Genomic DNA, 20437 nt, shown 5'->3' on the forward strand with positions numbered 1-20437 from the left:
CAGGTTATTTCCTGCCAGCCAGGATGATAATCTGTTATTGCTTGAGGAAGAAAATACTTTTGGTGGTCCAGATACAGTGCACTGGGCACCTAAAGAGTGATTGTAGATTTTTGTCAGTTGTCATATCACTAAGACACTAAAAATCCAATCCATGCTTCTTCCAAACAGCCTGAATTAGAGAGCAAGCTTACTTGTACTTAGCTTGTCCAGTCGCTTTTAAAAACTGATCTTGTTTCTTGGAGAACCTTTTCCTCTGTTTTATAACTAATTGCAAAGCAATCTTCTTACGAGTGTTCTTCATACACACTGTCATTGTGAAATATTTTAAAAAATTATCCAACACTAACCCTGCCCTCTCCTGCTACAAGGAAGAGACTACTTGTAGTAGTTTATTTAAATGGCAGCATATTGCCATATTAAAATTGCTTTTATGATCGTAAATGCCAGTGCACTTATTTTAAGTCACCATTACTTTGGGCATCTTGGATTGCTGCAAGGTCAAGTGAACACCTAGAACAAGAACAGTTTATGTAAAATAAAGTTACACCTGAAACATAACGAGGCAGACTGACTTCCCCGACTGTTTTGGTCACTAACCCTGCCTAGATTGGAAGTTTTCCCAAGTACAGTGACCAAATAGTGCGTATGTGCTACTCTCAGGGGGTAATTTTGTTCCTAGAAGTGTTTAATCGCACTCAAAGCCCTGACAGCCAGAAGGTGGATCATTCTGCCACTGTGCAACCCAGTGAAGGTGCAATTAATATCCGGTTTATTTTGAAAATGCATGTCAACAGGAGGAAGATATACATATCAATCTGGCAAAAAACTGCACACCTTTTAGTAAAAAATGCTCATGTTTAGCTCTATTTATTATTATAACTTCATTTAAGTACTATAAATTTTCTAAAACTTCAAAAACTCATTTTGTTTGACACCAAGTAACTTCCTCCTTTTACTTTAGATGTATATTGAGAAAAATCACAGGCAAACCCAAAGCATTATTATTTTTAGCTGACCTGAGGGATTTAGCAATTTAGGTTTGAGATAGAGATTTTTAAAAAGGATTAGCTGCATATTGGCTCTTACCTTCCTAGCAGTGGACACTTTAATCAACATTTGGAGAGAAAACCATAACAAATTTTGTCTCTCTCAAAACATTTGGACTAAATTTGTTAATAGCCTTGGCCCAAAGACAAAGGTTTGACCCCCACATGCAAGAACTATAGGAACCTGATGAGTAAGTGATTGATATGCTACCTTCAAAACCACAGCTTGGGATTGCATTTTGCCACAATATTGTACAACCCTTGGCAAGCAACCAGCAGTCTATCCCTCCTTACACCATCTGGAGGAAAAAAACAACAGCAAAAAAGCCTCGGCACACATTCTGTTTTGGCAAAGACACGAGTGGGAGAATAGCCTACCTCAGCCAAGCTGTCTTTGGCTTCTAAGAAGAATCTGGCTGATTCAGAAGCTTGTGACAGCCTCTCACTATGTTTTCATTTTCTGTCAAAATCAGAAAATCACATCCATCTTCAAAATAGCAGCACATTCTCAAATGCTATTCTATTCATGCCACTTAAAGCTGCTAGATGCACGATCAGATTTCCTGTTAAAATCCAATTAGGTTTCCAGTTTAACTTCAGAGTGATCTCAGGAGAGTTAAAGGATCCAACGGTTTATTTGGTATTGTGAAAACAAAAAAAAATTTAAAGGGAGAGTATTTTTCTTGATTCTTGACAAGTTCTTGAATTGTTTTCCAAAACTTTCCAGTAGTTTCTGAAATTTAAACATAAATATTTGATAGGCAGGCAAAAGCTTTTTGGTTTTTTACTTGTTTACAATTGATGCAAGAGGAGGAAATAGCTGAGTGCTTGATGTAAGGAAATCTTAGGGCTATTGCTGCAGTTCCCAAGGGAATAAGGGAACCCTCAGCTCTCTAATACTCATTTAAGGCGGGAGTGTGGTCATGAAAACAGGCCTGCCCCATTTTGCCTCATCCTCTCGTTTCAAAGTGACAATGTCTCTTGGCTGTGCTGATCCAGGCTTTTGTGTGACCATGAGGCACATCTGACCAGGGAACTGATCAGACTAAAAATCATCATGAAGCATGAAGGAATGCATGAATATTTTTGTGGCAGTGCCAGCTTACAGACACACTGGCTCTAGTTTCCCAGATGCAAAGAAATGTTTTCCATCTTGATCTCGCGTAGTTTTTTTATCAGCTCGTGAAGCACTCACCTCCAAAAACAAGGCACAAGCAGTTGAGGAGGAGCAAGATGCGCTCCTTTCTCATGCTCTCATTTTCCCTGTTAAGGAGGGGACCACTAATCCTCCTCACCCCCTGAGGGGTTCCTGAGTTCTGAGGGCCATGTCCTGGCTGGAGGTGAGAGACTGCCTCGTGGCAGCCCGGGGCGACCCAAGGACAGGCAGTCTTGGCCCTGCCATGTGTCCAGCAGCATCCACCACTGCTCCCCTGTCTGCTGCAAGAGGCACCTGTAGCAAGAGGCTGAGAGGAAAATGATCTGGAATAGGGGTTAGAAAATGTATAAAATTGTTTAACTTTATCTCAAAAAATTGCTATATGGAGTTTAATTGATCCAGCCAGTGTACAGGAGGAGAAATTGAAATTGAGTTTTTTACCCAGTATATTTTTCACAGAATGAATTAATGCCTCGCTGAAAAGAAGATCTGCAGTTGGTATTTCAGGCAGCCTTACTGCCTGGCTCTGGAATTATTTGCATTGTTGTTCACACAAAAGGAGAATAACCTCAACCACTTGACTTCCTTTTCCCTGAAATATATGTCTAAGATCACAGTTCAGAAAGGAAAGTAAATGGCAGATGGCAGCATCTTTGCAAAGTACACACACTCTGAGCTACACAGACAGGGAAATTGTTTTATTCAAAGAAAAACACGAAGAGTGAGAAAGAATAACAAAGAAGTGAAGTTCTCATTAAAAGTACTGGGGTAGCTTTTGGTTACATTGTTACCACATACACAAGAGACAAACAAGAAATTATTTACATCCTTTGTTTTGTCGCATTACTCTTCATTACATCTGGCAAGAAATGTTTTAAAGGAATAAATTAAAATTTTTTTGCACTTAGATCATTTGTCCTCCTCTCACCTTGGACCATTCCCTATGGGGAGGCTTCACTCTGCAATCCAGGCAGGATTCCCTGTCTTCCTCTGTGTACCCAAGAGGGTTTAGCCAGACACCGCCTGCCCCTCCAGCAGCTCTTGCCCCACTTTCCTGAGAGTGTCAGGAAGTCATTCTTTTTCTCCCAAGCAGCAGAACAAAGCATTACTGATGTTTGCATCAATTTTCATATTTTCCGCCCTTTTTCCACATGAAGAGAATGGATCTGAGCACACCTTCTTCCTTGATGGACAGACAGAGTGCCAGTGGAGACAGACCCTGTGTCATGGAAGGGAGTCCCATGTCGAGCACTTGGTCACACAGCAAAGCAGGGCTCCTCTGTGATCCCACAATAGCTGGTCCTACAGCTGCTTTACTGCATTTCTTTTCACTTTTGCTTCCTACTGCCTTTGATATCAGAGTAGCCAGGAAATAAATGGAACCAAAAATTGCAGACTGCTTTAAAATCTCTTTTGTTCAAGAGATCTTTCAGATTAAAATAATGCTGAAAGGAGATTGCTAAAAGTGAGAAAAGGTTTCAGTATGCTGAGGGAGCCCTACACAAGAGTTAAAACAAGCTCAGGAGAATCCCTGTTGTTTCCAGCCACCTTATGAACCAAACACCTTTCTCCAGAGGTCTTGGTTCACATTATTTATATAGCAATCTCTTCTGATTCTGCTCAAAGACTAAGCACCTCCAAAGTCTGGAAAATGATCAAAAGGGGTGTTTGATCTTATGCTGCCTCTATAAGAAAAATCTCCCAGAAGAATGTGTCTCTGTTGAAACTACTCTATTTAATTCTTACAACCCTGTGGTATGTATCAAGATTTGGACCCTTAAATTGCTTGGCATATTTTATTACTGTGTTATCTGCCTCCTTGGGGTATACAGCTGCTCAGTGAGCTTGTGTTTATAGAGCTCTTGAAGGTCCACAGATGGAGAGTGAAGAGAAGCAATCTATATTTTTACACCATATATTCACGTACCCTCTTTTTCCTTAAGGCTTGGCCTCGAACACATGGATAACTAAGGTTTGATATGATTCCCTTGGGCATAGTGACAGAACATATTTTCTGTTTATTGCTTCACAAAGTTGATTTCTATCAGTACTGCACTCCATTCCTATCCTAGCAGGAGCTGACACATCCCAAAGAAAAGTGGGTGATAAAAGGAGAATTTTGTCTGTTGAGCTGCATCAAAATCAAGGCAGAATCAAGGCAGAAGACACCAAAGCAGAGAAACCTCACTGTGGTCTTCAACACCCTCACAAGGGGAACTGGAGGAGCAAACATCAGTCTCCTCACTCTTGGGACCAGTGACAGGACCCAAGGGAATGGCATTAAACTGAGTCAGGGGATGTTTAGATATCAAGGAAAGGGTTTTTACCCAGAGGGTGGTTGAGCACTGGAACAGACTCCCCAGGGAAGTGTTCACAGCACAAAGCCTGACTGAGTTGAAGAAACATTTGGACAATGCTATCAGGCACATGGTGTGACTCCTGCGGTGTGCTGTGCAGGGCCAGGAGTGGGAACAGAAAACACTGAGCAACACTGAGTACAAGTTGCTGCATAATCCTCTCTGGAGCAGTCCTGCATTCACACACTTTACCTGTGCCACAGCAGTTCCAGTAAGAGTCAGTACTGAGGAGCAAGACTGTTTTCCCTGCTTTTCAATCCTGAATATACTTGAGGTCATCTTTTATATAACAGTTCTTTGCTTTTGTTTTGAGAAATCCTTCAGTAATGGACAAATGAGCCTGCATTTAGACCTACATCAGCCCACTACAGACCACGCAATTACAGGTGGAGAAGGCAGCTGAAGAGTTTCCAATTATTCTGGGCAGTTCTGGTTATGCTTCCTCAATCACAATAGGATAAAGAGAAAGCAAAATGTGCTATCAGCATAATGAGCCCACAGAAATGGCCCATTACATTTAGTGACAGACAGACAAACACACATGGACAAACATTAGGAAGGAGTTTGTTTAGCTATTTTCCTAGTTACCAGTCACTGTGAATACCCCTAATTAACAATGCCAACAGACAAAAGATGTAAGAAATTAGTATTCCTGACTGCTCACTGAGATATCTGGGATTTTAAATTTATGTTCCCTAGTGAAAGCTTTTAAAGTACACATGGAGGACATCTCTAAGGACAAAAGTGATAAAATTAAGTTGAACAGGAATTCAGATTTACTCTTTTCCAAAATGCACTTCTTCCTGCTGCTTTATCAGATACCTAAGATTATCAGCCATATTCTGCCCAGCTGGGAGATAAGAGGTATTAACAAAAAAATTCTTACAAAATATTCATCAATAACACTTTGCAAGAAAACTTCTTCAATTTTTGCTTTTAACAATTCTCACAGGAGCCAGGTTAAATTCTGATCTGAGCACAAACAGACAAGCTGTTTACTCGTTGCCTTCTACAGAGACACCCAAGTTTCTTTCACTGATATTAATACACAGTTTTCACAACTTTCGTATAGGAAATACAGTGGAAAAATGAAGAAACAGTTTTTCGAGCAAGAGAGTGGACTAGGTAGGCATAGCTGATAACCCAGAACGGGTTTTTCACTTCAGCTAAGGAGGCAGCCACCCATTTATGATCCCAAACAGTATTTTTCAAACATCCTCTCAGCTGAGGACACAAGCTGCTGCACTTTTGAAATATCATAGAAGAATGGGGACAGTTTTACTCCCATGGATTCACCAGGACACATATTTACCAAATAACTACAGCATGCACTCCTTTATTTGATTCATCCAAGAAACTCCAGTTATTATGAGCCCATTTCAAAATCATGCCACAAGAGACAGGGCCTCTTGTGTTGAATGAATGTTTGAGTGTAACATTGCCCAGCCATCTATTCAACTGCAAGCTTCAGAAAACTAAATGCTGACAAATAGTCTGGGGTCATGTCTGTGAAATACTCCATATGTGCTAGCTGAGTCTGATGCTAGCTTGCTCTCAAATGTTAACAGCTTTGCAAAAACAATGCCCTCTCTTCTGCAGCAGAAATTTTCTTGTTCAATCCCCAATAAAAGTAGGTTTTGATTTAGGTTTGAGAAAAACCTCATCTATCATTTAGTTATGACAAAGTGAAAAGAAACCTGTTTGTTTGTTCTAAGGCAATTATGTACAGCTAAGAGCCAGAAGTGCTGGCCCTGAGCTGTGCTGAGGTCAGTGCAGAAAAGCACCACTCCAGGTATTTAAGGCAAACATCCAAGGCAACAATTCCACTTTTCAGTCAACGAGCCAGCAAGTCCCTTTCCCAACAGGCCTGTCCCTTCTCTGCAGGGTAACTCTCTTGGGAAGCCTGGGCAGAGCTGCAGGTGCTGGCAGTGGCAGCTGGAGCAGTGCGGGACGGAGCCCCCAGAACGCGGAGCAGCGGAGGGCAGGGGGCACAGGAGGGGACACAGGAGAGGGCACAGGAGGGGGCACAGGGGGGGCACAGCCAGCCCTGCCTGCCTGGTACGGCCCAACTGCTCCAACTACCAGGCTTAAGGCAATGCTTTCACAAAGCCCTGACCAGGAGAGCCCCAATAAACTGGGGGATCTCAGTCATAACTAACCAGCTGCCAAAAGAGTTCCATGATTTGTTCTTAAACATGAGAAAGAAAGCAATTAAAGTGCCATTTAGTTGTTTTATGTGGGCTGTTTCAGCACTTCTTCAAAACAAAGGGAAAATTCTGGTTTCATAAAGATAGATTCATTGAAAAAATCTGAAGTGGAAAATACAGAAAAGCCACTCAGGCAGACTTACTTTCATGTAGACAGCATTTAACTCTTAAAAGACTACAGCAGCTCTTTAAAGATTAGGGAAGTTTCAGTAGGACAGGAAACTTTTGCTGAAAATTCTATAACTTGCATTTTCCCTATGGAAGCTTTTGGTAAGATTCCCCAGTGGACAGTACATTCTTACTCTTAGTTCACATTACAAGCAGGTGGTAAATACTGAAAAACAATTTCTAAATACTACATTTATTTCCAGAGGTCAGTTCTTCAATTTAATGATGAACTATAATCAAAACCATCTGCAAATCAGCATTCATGAAAGGAGAACTGTTAGTATGAAATATGTACTTGTGCAAATACTTGCTTCCACATTCAGGTGCTGCCTAGGGTAAAGTCTGTCATCAATATATTTGTGAACAAGGAATGATCCAGAAAATATTTGTCCTCATTGTCTTTGAGGAAGAGAAGGGAAGCCAGCCTCTTTTAACATATAACAGCTATGAACCTTCTTAATAGAAGAATTTCTTTTTCTAAAAAGCAGGCACCTAAAATGAACGTTTGTACTTTCCTCTGTTCAGCCCAAAACTGTGGCTTCTGCGTCTGTTACAGCCCTTTCCACGATGTCATAGAGAAGAAAGTCTTTCTTTGCAGCACTGATTTGGTTTCAGATGCATTACACCCAGGCAGAATAAGCATTTAGAGTATTTAAGAAACTTTAAATGAAGTTCCCAGAAAGGAGGTTGCAATCTTCTGCTAAATCACCTGTGCCATCTGTCCAAAATTTCCCCCAGAAACTATGAAAACACACAGCCTAGAACATAAGAGATCCCCAGATTTCCATGTAGATGTGTTCTTAATGTTCAGCATAATTATCTTCTCAACTAGATTTAGTAATAATGACAGACTTTTCCTTAGGTAATTTACAGATTTCATAAATGGTGAAGACATTTCAGCATCTTGGTCTATATACAGATGAAAGCCATGGTCATAGAAAACTTACAAAAATGCCTCTTCAGGGAAAATGAGAAGAGTTTGCTACATTTACTAAATAATTTAGCGGCTGCATTCCCTCTTTTTTCCAGGGAAAGGAAAAGGTACATTTTAGCAGAGATGCAGAGTGTTAATTTGACTCAATTGTGTTCTGCCTAACAGCCTCCTGGGTGTCAGGATGAACAGCTGTGATCTCCCTTGGCTTCCCACCCAGGGTCATCCCCAGGACTCAGCATCCTGCCTGCCTGCACCCAGCACCTCCCTCAGCAGTAGTGGCACGGCATGGGTTACAGCTGTGGCAACCAGCCAGGCTTCAAGAGCTGTGGCTTCTATCAGGGGCATCCACTGTGATCTAGACACATTATTGCAACTGCACTTACATAGGACAGGCTTTTTTGAAAGAAAGATCAACAGCCTCTCACAGAGACAGCAGCATTCCAAAATATTGGCAAAATACTGCCCTTGATGAGTGACGTTAGCTGAACTCATTTGGCATCTGCCTGAAAATTGCCCATGAATAGTTATCAAGATTCTCAAATGTGCTCATTATCTGGAAGATTATTCTTCATGTGCAGTCAACTCATAAAAGGTTTGCTGCAAATACAGTCCTCGTCCAGACAATTACTTACAGAAGTTACACAGTACAGCTTTCTGTGCTCTGACTGGCTGGCTCCTCTGGCTCACACAGCACGAGCTGTGAACAGTGCAACCAAATGCACAACTTTGTGTCACAGTACAGAAACACAATGCTGAGCATTTGCTTTTTGCCAATGTCTATCCTCAATGCTTGAGTCTTTTATTACTTATAGTATGACTATCTGGTTAGAAAAAGGGACAGATTGAATTAAAACAATTTTAAAAACAAGGATCCAAGAGCTTAACCATTGCTACTGTCTGGCTAGAAAGGTTTCTTTCACTCGAAAGAATTAAGGAAAGGACACGTTCCTTTGCCTGTGTAATTCTCCCCAAATGTGATATAGTCTATTCCAACAGACAAAATCCAAAGCTGATAGAAGCTTTCCACTCTCCCTCTGACATCCCATATCCTCCTGGTTAGAAGGTCTTCAAATTTCAACACCAAATTAAAGAAGATCATGGCAGAAGTGAAAAAAGAAGTCATCCTTATAGTGATGATATACTGAATCCATCATCTGAATGGATTAAAATACAAAAAATAAATGAATTTGCTACACACTTAAATATTGAAGGCTACTTTTGAAATACTTACGATTCATGAGGTTAAAAATATTCTGAATAACTTCTGGGCAAACTGCTAAAGGAAGTACAGTAACGTGGGCATTGAAGTGCTTTCAGTCATTATTCTGATCATAGTGATCTTAGTTCACATACTTCTCTTTTCCAAATGAGTAATTAACACAAAATTTTTAATTCACTATAATTTGAGTACATGAGTTTTACATTGATTTCACTCCATATAATTCACATCCTTGACATACAAGTCCCGCAAGGCTGTAAATTTGTTACAGGTCACAACACATGACAACAAAAAGGTCTGCTGTCACAGACTTTGATACTGGGAATAATTTTGCAAAATTCCTAGAATTATTCCTGTGTTACAGCTAAGCCTGAGTTAGGTGCTAGTTTAGATTCTTGATTAATTAGCATCATCTTTAATAATAGAATTTGGCAACCTCTGAAATTCTTGACTGCTAAATCATCACAAAGTATTTCACTGCTTAGTTCATATTTCCTGGCCTAATCAGGCTAGGTATTTTCTTATACAAATACAAAATACACATTATTGAAATTACTGGGCAGAACCAATGCTACCAGAAATAATCTGTAGAAGCATTTGCCCTGTGGCCAGAAAAAAACACAACATAGCTACTTATCCAACCCCTTTGTGATCCTACAAAGAGGAAGCAAGATCAGTCCTGGAGGCAAAAATAATCTCACCTAAATTACAGACCAAGACTTCTCAGCTACTTGCATTAGCTATTTGTACAGGTATTGTATTCACACTATTTGCCAATTTTGCTTATGCTCTTTTCTTTCAAATCTCTTCCCCACGTATAGCACAAAGCTCAAGCAAAGAAGGAATATGAACTTTAATTTTTACATTTTCACCTCACAAAAGCTGGAGGAAGCTCTCATTTTGGTTTTCCCCTCAATCTTCCTAAAAAATAAGTAAATATAAAGTTTCACTCATCAGGAAAACTACAGCCTGTGCACTCTTAACCACTTTACCTGCCCTTTGCTCAAAAATTCTGCAGGGTTGGTGTAGAACACTCCAAACCAAAGCAAACCATATCAACTCTTATTGTTCTTTTAAAAGACAAAGTATACCAAAAAAACCCCCACCAAATATGCAACAGGAAAAGATAAATTTGTTTCAAGACCCAGCAATCCAAGGGTCAATATAAGAAGCATTCATCCCACACAGCTACCTATAGATTTCATAACTGAGAAAAAAATTCCCTACAACAGCTCAGGATCTTTTTTCAAAATGGAGTAAGGTTTTTGTTTCTTCTAATCCTTTCAGAGCACACAAGATTGGATATCACAGCCATGACATTACTGGACTGAAAAGCAATTTTATGTAATTTTGCAGTTTGTAAGAGCCATTGGTTACAATTTTCCTTTCCCTCAGATCTGCACAGTGCTCATGGTAACTAATGCACCTATCCTTATGAAAGAAAAGATGTAGAACATCATACACTTTTAGATAATGCAATATATAGTTTCCTAAAATAATACATCATATGCAGAATATTACACTTACTTGTGAGACCCTAATGCTGGAGTCCATTAAACACAATGACATACATATCTCTCATGCTACAGCTCCAATCCATGACTGCTGTATTTCTTTCTTTATTAATGCAGTTTTCTAGACTTCACACTCTTGTGTCTTCATTATATTATGGCTTTTTGCACTTGGTGGTTTTCCTCACTGGCATTTCCAGTGGGAGCATTAGCTGAGCTTCACAGTGAAGTCAGAAACACAACCAACCTACCAGACCAGGGATGGGGTTTGCCTTCCTTAGAACTGTATCACAGCAGGTTGTTAAAGCAGGATACATCCCCTCTCTGGACATTACAGTAGCATCTGTGTATAAATTTATCACAACCATATTTATTTAGCATGTACATGTGTCTGTCCTGCCAAGTTTGTTGTGCTCTGCAGCCCTGTGGAACAATTAGAGATCCCACTTAAATGCACTGCTCCCAAACATTTGCTGGTACTGCTTGATGGGAAAAGACTGCAAACCCTGAGTCCTGTGACAAGCAATGAAGGAGATCATAGCCCACCTCTAGCTAATTAAATTGCCCCAGTTATAGGGCAAAACGAATTGAAAGTGATGAAGCTCTGAAACAGGCAAAAAATTCACATTACCCTAGTTGGTAAAGGGAAGAGCAGCATGTGAGTTCCGGTCATTAAACAATTAAAAGTGCATGTAATGAAGACTAGCAGGACAGTACTAGCTGTAAGAATTTATAAGGAGAATACAGTCTGTATAGATTTAGCAAATGTTCAGGTTGTTTCTCTGTTGTTCTTAAGCCTCAGCAGGGAATAATGCACAGGGTACCTAACAGTTCTCTCATACTGATGGCCTGCCTAGGGGATGGCCAGACTGCAATGTGTCAGTGGTGTGAAATCAGAGAGGACATTTCTAAGACAAGGCCTCTATCTTTTTATCTGAATACATATTTTGTTCTATCCAAAGTAAATGTTAAATATTTCTGAGACTCTTGCAAAAAGCACCTCTGTTGCATGCTTCTATTATCCTTTAGCTCTGAAGTAATGCAACAGTAAAACTCAGGAAGGTGGAGCCTGCAGGCACTCTCCAGCTACTGATGTGCCTTGGAGGAGTCAGCACTGAGCTGGCAGGCTTGAGGCAGCTTGTCTCATTTTCACAAAATTATGACAAACTGAACTGGTTCTCAGCAAAATTGCCAAGAGCAATGGAAGGTTCAGGGCTGGCACATTCCCTCGATCGAGGAAAGTCTCAAAACTACCTGATGCTGGAGGTAAGACTGGAACAGCCCAAATAGGGCTGCCAGTGCCAGAACCCTGTCCAGGCAGGCAGCTCTCTGCACAACAGTGAAGTACCACCATTACTAGGCTGCCATTGTGATTCATTTTACATGGTCCCAAATTATGATTGTTCATGGAAAGACTGGTTTGGGGGGAGAGGAGAAGGAAACCAATAAAAATAACTGAACTGTGTTAATTTATTTTTAGGCTTTTATGGAGTCTACTTGAGCGCTAATCTTTGCATGGGTAAGACAGCATACATATCTCTCTCTCTGTTATGTACCTTTCCCAATCAGTTCCATTCTGTCTGATTTCCACCAAAGTGTGTTCTTGTTAGCAGGACACACATTAACATTTGGACCAAATTAGATTTATTTGTGTGCATAGCTGCCACAGATGCTGCCGATCCTAGAACAAAGTACACTATTTTTCATTCTTTAAATAATTTTAAAATGTTCCACAGGACATTTTGAAAGACTGGCCAGAAGAAATGCTAAGAAGCAAGCAAATGCTAGAAACCATAAAATCTATTTTCATATACCTTTAAAATTATCTAAATGGTCAACATGAGATGCATGCTTATCTTCTTTTATATAAAATCATCTTTGAGAAATTACCAATCATAAAGGCATTACTTCAGTTACACTGCTCTATTCCAGTACACCCTTGCATGTTGGTACCTCATGAGAGAAAAAAGAAATGTCTGAGAAATGCATTAAGACACTTATCTTATTAATGGCCAACCATATATAAGCTCATTTTTTGTGCCCTAGGCTTTTATGGTCTCACAATGGAAATTTTTTCTTCATATTTTTCAGAAATAACAGAAAATTCCAAGAAATGGAAGCCGCTGCTAGTGAAAGAAGAAAAGCTGAGTATCATCGGGGTTAATAGCTCCTATTTGAGATCCATGAATGATTACAGAGTTACTTTTCTATATCGAACTTTCAAGTTTCATTAATAATATGCTGCCTCTCCAGGACACAGGTGCACTCATGCTACAAAGGCTATCGGTTCGTCACATGGAATAAAAGAGCTAGAGGAACAATGGCTTCAAAGGTCTCGTGTTTATACATTTTGACAGTAGTTTGTTGGGCAAGTGCTCTTTGGTACTTAAGTATAACTCGTCCTACTTCTTCCTACACAGGCCACAGACAGGTCAGTAGCATATCCATAGCCAGAAAAAACGTTTCCTTTGGCAACATAAGAACTCGACCTATAAATCCACATTCCTTTGACTTCCTTATCAACGAACCCAACAAATGTGAGAAGAGTGCCCCGTTCTTGGTCATTCTTATCAGTACAACTCACAAAGAGTTTGATGCAAGGCAAGCCATTCGAGAAACGTGGGGCGATGAAAACAACTTCAAAGGAATTAAAATCTCCACACTATTTCTTCTTGGAAAAAACACAGATCCTGTGTTAAATCAAATGGTAGAGCAAGAAAGCCAAATTTTTCATGACATTATTGTGGAAGATTTTATCGACTCTTACCATAACCTCACTCTGAAAACGTTGATGGGGATGAGGTGGGTAGCAACGTTTTGTTCAAAAGCGAAGTACGTCATGAAGACAGACAGTGATATTTTTGTAAATATGGACAATCTTATTTATAAGCTGCTCAAACCTAACACCAAGCCAAGGAGAAGGTACTTCACAGGTTATGTTATAAATGGAGGACCAATAAGAGATGTTCGCAGTAAGTGGTACATGCCCAGAGATTTGTATCCCGACAGCAATTACCCACCCTTCTGTTCAGGCACTGGCTACATTTTTTCAGCTGATGTAGCAGAACTGATTTACAAAACCTCCCTTCATACCAGACTTCTACATCTTGAAGATGTGTACGTTGGACTCTGCCTTCGGAAGCTGGGCATTCACCCCTTCCAAAACAGTGGCTTCAATCACTGGAAAATGGCCTACAGCTTGTGCAGGTACCGCAGGGTGATCACAGTGCACCAGATAACACCAGAAGAAATGCACAGAATTTGGAATGACATGTCAAGCAAGAAACACCTTAGATGTTAAGATTTTTACAGATGTAAATACCTTTTTTAAAATTTTGGTTGAGTTTGGTTTTTTTGACAAAGTGATCTGCTGACTTACAGGTTAAACTGTGGGATATTAAATGTGAGAGGATTTTTAATGACTGATTTTTCATTCTCACTTTGACTACTGGTTTACAAACTTCAGGCTCTTTTTCATAAGGACATTATGCCAACTGAAAGAATCTGGAGTCAAATCTCAGATTTTGTATATTATCATCTATTGCACATACCATTCTTGCATCTGTGTGTAAAAGGACAGTAATAAACTATTATGAGCTGCTTAACAATTCACACCCCAGTCTCTGAGATAAGACTCACGCTCTAAGAAATGAAGAATTACAGATATACTTTTATTCTCCTTTTGACACCCTACAACCGTCTCTATTTAGAGTCTTGTTAATAAATTAAGCAGCATACATTTGCACTGAAATTATGTACCTACTTTGACATGTGTATTTTATAGTACGTGTGCAATTCCCAAATAGCTTACTAATGGTGTAATAGCAGAATTTAGACAGGTAAGAACATTAAAGTTTCATTGGCCTTAGAAACAAACCCACATACTGAAATATATTTTCATCCACCAAATGGCATTTCTTTAAATTATTTCAGAATAACCCATTTCTTTACACTTCTTAAAATAGCCCATAAAATATGTAACAAAATTTTAAAATTAAGTAAATCTGTAGGTGAAATAAGACAGGGGAGATGTATGAAAAACTATCCTTAAAATATATGAGAAAAGCATGAATATCTTAATTTTTAATTTCAAAGCAAGGCAATGTCTCTCATTAGTATTAATGGATTCTCCATTAAAACCTTGAATAGCAATATATAATTATACTAAATGCTAAAAGTGTCAATAAGCAGCATATTTCAACATCAGTCAGTGCACTATTTACCTGAAAACAAGTAACACAAAAGCAGCTTTTTAAGGGGAAGCTTCACTTTGTGCTGCAGTACATATAGAAACAAGATTCGAACAGATTTTTAATGGTGCAGAAATGAGGAATTTAGTCCAATAAAAGAATGCAATCAATTTTCTGTTGACTGGACATACAACAGAATACATAACGTGTATGTACAAATTTCACAGCAAAATAGAGGGGTTTTGAGGAAAAAACTATTAAAACTACATTAATTCTATTCTTTTTAAAAACCTTTTAAAGTTCTCCATTTACTCATCACAGTCAATACTCACTGAGGTCCAACTCAGGAGATCCAGTACACAACATTTATTCAAGTTTAATAACATGCTTATATATATTTTGAATATGAATGTTTACAAAATGCCATGAAAACTCTTTGATAAATTCAGGCCATCTCTATTCAGTACCATCTTATAAAAAGGAGGTGAAATATGGTATTGCTCAGCAAATAACTTGGAATGAAGAACTCACACACAGGTTACAAAAAACCAAAACTCACCACGTATATTATCAGCTAAAGATTACTCATACCATGCTTAGCACACAGAGAGTCTCATTCATTGCAGCTGGCATTATGTGTAACATATGCAAAACTGTTAAGTCTGTATGTTATTCAGAATGTCTATAAAGTTGTCAGAAATTAACTGAAGAAGAATTTAAAGGGAAACTTTGACCTGATTTTGCCATAGACATACCCAGCACTTGACAACAGTAACAGAGGAACGAAGATGCTATCCTAAAAGGTTTGCATTTTTTTGGCAAATTGTTAGTCTTGTTCACAGATGCAGCACTATAATTTCAAAAGAAACTACTTGTAAATAAGGTAAAGTGTACCTGGCTTTTAAGGCACTAGCAGGAGCCATCTCAAGCAAATCTATGTCAGATCTGAAGATGAAGCTACACAGACAGCCTAGGAGTTACTGTTAACAGGAGCTTGTGTACCCTTCATAAATAAAAATAACCCAAACCAAAACCCCAGTAATTTTTATAAGAACACTAAATCTCTTGCAGCATAATTAGAGTTATCCTTCCCTAGTTGACCTAGTCCTTGTTAAAGCTCCTATGCCCTATTAAATCCAGAACTTCCAAGGTACAACTAATTGCATAAGTGACTATATAACACACTGACTGGGTGAAGATCAAATTTCCTTACACAAGTCCCATAATATTCTTGTTTATGAATGGAGATGCGGGAGGAATTCATTCCCAGCCCCTGGGTAAATCAGATAGCACAGATGCCATCCTGCCCAGAACATATTTTGTAAAAATTTGAACCCGTAGGCTGCAATCACTTCTGCTATCCCTCTGCACTGTGCAGCAATTTGGGGGTTCTGAATCACAAACAAATGGATTTGGTTGCCTTATTTCTGCTGATGCTTCTGTGGCCTTTGCTTAGTAACCAGGAGGACAGCAGGGCTCCCAATCCAGATACCTCAGGGCTCAAGCAGCATGGTAGCCTTGAATTTCTCCTAATACAAGTAGACTGCATTAATAATTGCAAGGTACACCTTGAAAATAGCATCTGAAAAAGTGTATTTCCTGCCATTTATAAATAGACAGACCTTCAACAGAAATGTAAATGTTCATCTTGAAATTGATGTACATATTTCTAAGGCATTTTCTTCTGTATTCAGCTGTATATATGTGTCAGTCTGCTTGCTATGTAGAATTCTGTTATGCATGGAGCTGAGTGAGGCATTATATTTGTCCAGTGTTTCAAGAGCCTTAAGCATGTGTGCCCTAACTTTTGAATGTACAAGATACTTTTTCTTTTGCTGTCAAGTGAATTTAAAACAACACAACAAAATCCTAATTTTCTACTTGCATTAATTTTCTGGTATTAGATTTCATTAGCTCGTTACACTTAGATTTATTGTTTTCACTTTGCTCAGAAATTTCACTATTGGAACCTGGGTATGGAAAGGTAGCAATACATCTACATATAGGGACAGTTTTCCCTTCCACTCAGTAGTATTTGTGCCATGTGGGATACTGTTAAGAAACAAATGCTTTCAACAAACTTCCTTTAATCAAAAAAATATTTACATTACTTAAAGGTCACTTTGTTTCATTGGGCATGGGACAAATGACAACTTGGTTAAACATGCTGGCTACTAGTCACTTCAAAAGTTTGACTATAATCACATTTTGATTCCAAAATGCATATGAAAAAAGCACATTGAGCTAAGCAGCTGGGGGGGAAGTGCCTCTCTTTAGGAGGAATTTTTTCACAAAAGCATTTTTCCTCTTTTATTTTACTAAAACTGTGAGAGTATTTAAACAGAAGCCTCAAGGTTCAGTTTCCACATTTCCTAATAATAATGTTAAGTATCAATTTTGATTCTTTGAGGGTTTTTTTGTCTTTATAATGTAGATGGCAATGGCAATTTGTAAATGAAGAGTGTAATTAACTAGAAAAGCTTGTCAACAGTAACCGAAATTTAGGTGTATCATTATATATGACTGGCTGTACTTATGTATTTATTTGTCTAAATTGTTTATATTGTTTTCTCTGTAGTGTCTGTAGGAGTGCATTCTTTTAGATAATGTATTATTTACAGTTTTGTGGGATTGCCAGCAAAGCTGCTAATCAAGATACTATTTTTTTGTATCAATGTCAAATAATAATAAAAAAAATCAAGTGAAAAATTGAAGGTGTCATGTAAGTTTTCTTCTCCACCTCTTTCTAGAAATGTAAACTGTATTACCTGAAAACAAGTGAATTGGCTCATTTGTCAGGAGGAAGAATATTGCGCTGTTAATGCAGATTTAAAAAAAAATTAAAAAATAAACCAAACAAAATACTGCTTTTATTCATTATTTGTGCAACAACTTCATCGAGCTGATGTCCACACGGATCAGGTGTATTACTTCATCTAAAGTTTCTGAACTTCAAAGCAGTAATATTAATGCAGCCATGGCAATATCTGGCAAAGCAGCACATGGGCTCATCCTCTGCTCTGCCCTATTTAGCTGCTTTGGCACCCCCAGCCAATGAGACCCAGGTTTGGCCAGTCTGAGGTGGCAAAGCTTTTTGACACCCTCAGCAGGGCTCTTCTGCTACTGGCATGGTGCCTTAATGTGTGGGCTTGCAGCCATCAAAAGCTGCACACAGGAGAAAAGGAGAAATGTCCTAAAACCCACATCTCATAAAACCATAATAAAGGTGTTTGAAGCTGCTCTGTCACCAGCTGGGTCACCCTTATAAAGGGAAGGGGTCCTCCCTGGTCTCTCACAGACACAGTGACCATGACAGAGCCTTTTGCTTCCCCCACACCCACAAAGCACCAGAAAATAAATGAAGAATCACAGTCTGAATACAGTCAGATTATCCAGTAAGTCTCATGTAGCCTTTGTCTCCCAACACACGTATCTTAACATACTGTTTCGTCTCTCAGGGAGGTCTGGACAACTTCAGGGTCCTCATATCAAACACAAAAAACCAAAATAACACAAAAGTAGGAAGAAGTCCTTTTTCTTGTAAGAACGGCAAAAAAAATCATTTCTCCCCATTCTCCCCCTTCTACCCTGCAGTTTCCTACATAGAACAAAGTATCCAATCTTTTTTCCTCTGGCCTTAGAGCTCAATATCCAAAACTCATTCATTAAATGGAGGGGAAAATAACCCTACCCGAGAGGAAAGGTAGCTTTGGCAAACCAAAGTGGACATCAGAAGTAGCTGAAGCCTGCAACAGAGTCCTCAGACATCCCAGCAATGTCTGCAGCAATGCAGCAACCTAACAAACCACATCGAGATGCTTTAAAGCAACCAAGAGTTTCACATACAGCAAAACCCCTCCAATCGTTTTCATCTCTCTTGTTTCCACCAAAGCAGCCTGAGTCTAATTGCAACACTTACATGGTGTTTAATTAATAGACAGCTTGGAGATATACAGATATCAGCACTAGCAGGGCAGATTTCATGTAGCTTGATTATCTTAATTACAAGCATTCTATTTTCTCATTTACTTAATTGATTCTCATAGATTTTCCAGAGAAATTTGCAGTGCCCTAAGTGAAAATAGTATGTAGAAAACCTTAAAAGTGCTGACACTGTCCTGTTACAGCAGCAATGCACCAAAAAAGGAAGATCTATATGACACAGAGCATTGTACTGAACAGCATCTGCTTCCTTTTCTCTTGTTAAAAATATGAAATTATGAAATGGAAAAAGAGGAGTCATCTGGGGAGAAGAAAAAAAGAAAGAATGTACCTTATTTATTCAACTGCACCTGCAATTAAGTTGTGTCAAGTATCTCCTCTGATAACTTGCCTAACACAGGAAAAAAATCCATTTTTCTGCTAGGTCTGCATATTAGCTGAATCTGCATAATAGCTCTGCCTCACCTGAAAGAGCCAAGAGCAAGAGGCATTTATTAGTCATGCAAGATTTATCCTTGAGCACTTGTTCTGCAAAGGCAGCATTACATATCAAGCTGGACAGAATTAAGTGTGGTGGTTTTGTAATGCAGACAACTTTTATTTGGGTGAAGCAAATACCCTAAACTTGAGGTGTGCTAGCGAACATCTACCATATCTGCATCTATCAAGCATCCCTTTTCTCTTTAAGAGCTCCTTTCTCTGGCCTATTTTCTAACATGACATCTTTCTTCAAAGAGAAACAGGACCTCCAAGTATCTCAGGATAGCAGTAAAAGCAAGGGGGAAGCAGAGAACACCCCACATCATCATTACAAGCTTTTCCCTTGATTTACAAAAGTCACTTAGCCTTGCTCTGTCCTTCTGTACTTTCTATCTGCTTCAATCTCATACATTTCCTTGTTATTTCCCAAACTCTTTCAATTTTCTTTATGTGATTTTGCATAGCTCAGCATTCTCCCATCTAAAAGTATCAGTTCAAACCAGCCACAAAGACAAGAACACAGAGTTTCTATGAAGAGAGGGCCCTTACCTGACAGGTTTACAGTCCTACACTGTCTAATACCTGGCAAACTGATTTCAGCAAGTTTCAAGGGACAACCAGCACTTGAAGTTGTTCCTTCAAAACTCTTTTCTTTGATATTGCCTAGCTCAGGTATATGGGGTAAAAAAAAGATCTATCATCTTTCATCTAGCCTGCAGAGATCACTATCACAAGTCTAAGGTTGTTTGTCTTTTTTTCTTTATTCCTTTTACCTTTCCTCGCAACCTTGGATAGTTCATCAGAACTCAAAACAGCATCCTTTTCATGTTTAGTTCCCACTTAATCAAGTATACTTTTTTCCACAATTTCAGTGTTTTAACCTTTTTATCTGCTTCTGCTCTCTGTGTTGCCTCCGCTCTCCTCAAGTCTCCTCAATAGTCAGACATCTGGTATTGAATCTGTTACCAGAGTATTTGCATGAAGGCTGAGCACAGCAGTACTTCTCTCTGTCGCTGTCTTTGAGCTATCAAAAACTGCATTATCGGATTAATTTCACCAGACAGGACAGCTTATCTTACTAATATCACATTCACAGCAGAAGATGAACTTCCACTAGCCTCGGGAACAGACATTGAGTCTGCAAGGCTGCAGTAGCTACGGCCATGGCAGGTGTTGAACAGGGAATGTGCCAGCGTGCCCATTCCCGAGGCTCCGGCAGCCGCACTC

General features: G+C 39.2%; 1 protein-coding gene across 2 annotated transcripts in view; it reads left to right on the forward strand.

The window, feature by feature from the left end:
- The window catches only part of B3GALT1 (beta-1,3-galactosyltransferase 1), a 94510-nt gene extending 77008 nt beyond the window's left edge, over positions 1-17502 (forward strand). For both annotated transcript variants that reach the window (XM_031056054.1, XM_031056048.1), the window contains 2 exons: positions 12079-12117; positions 12690-17502. In XM_031056054.1, coding sequence (XP_030911914.1) covers positions 12919-13899 — 981 coding nt within the window. In that variant the 5' untranslated portion in view covers positions 12079-12117; positions 12690-12918 and the 3' untranslated portion in view covers positions 13900-17502. The remainder of the gene's footprint in view (positions 1-12078; positions 12118-12689) is intronic.
- The last annotated feature ends 2935 nt before the right edge of the window (positions 17503-20437 follow it).

This window comes from Geospiza fortis, unplaced genomic scaffold (genome assembly GCF_000277835.1).
Source record: "Geospiza fortis unplaced genomic scaffold, GeoFor_1.0 scaffold112, whole genome shotgun sequence".
Taxonomy (NCBI): Eukaryota; Metazoa; Chordata; class Aves; order Passeriformes; family Thraupidae; genus Geospiza; species Geospiza fortis.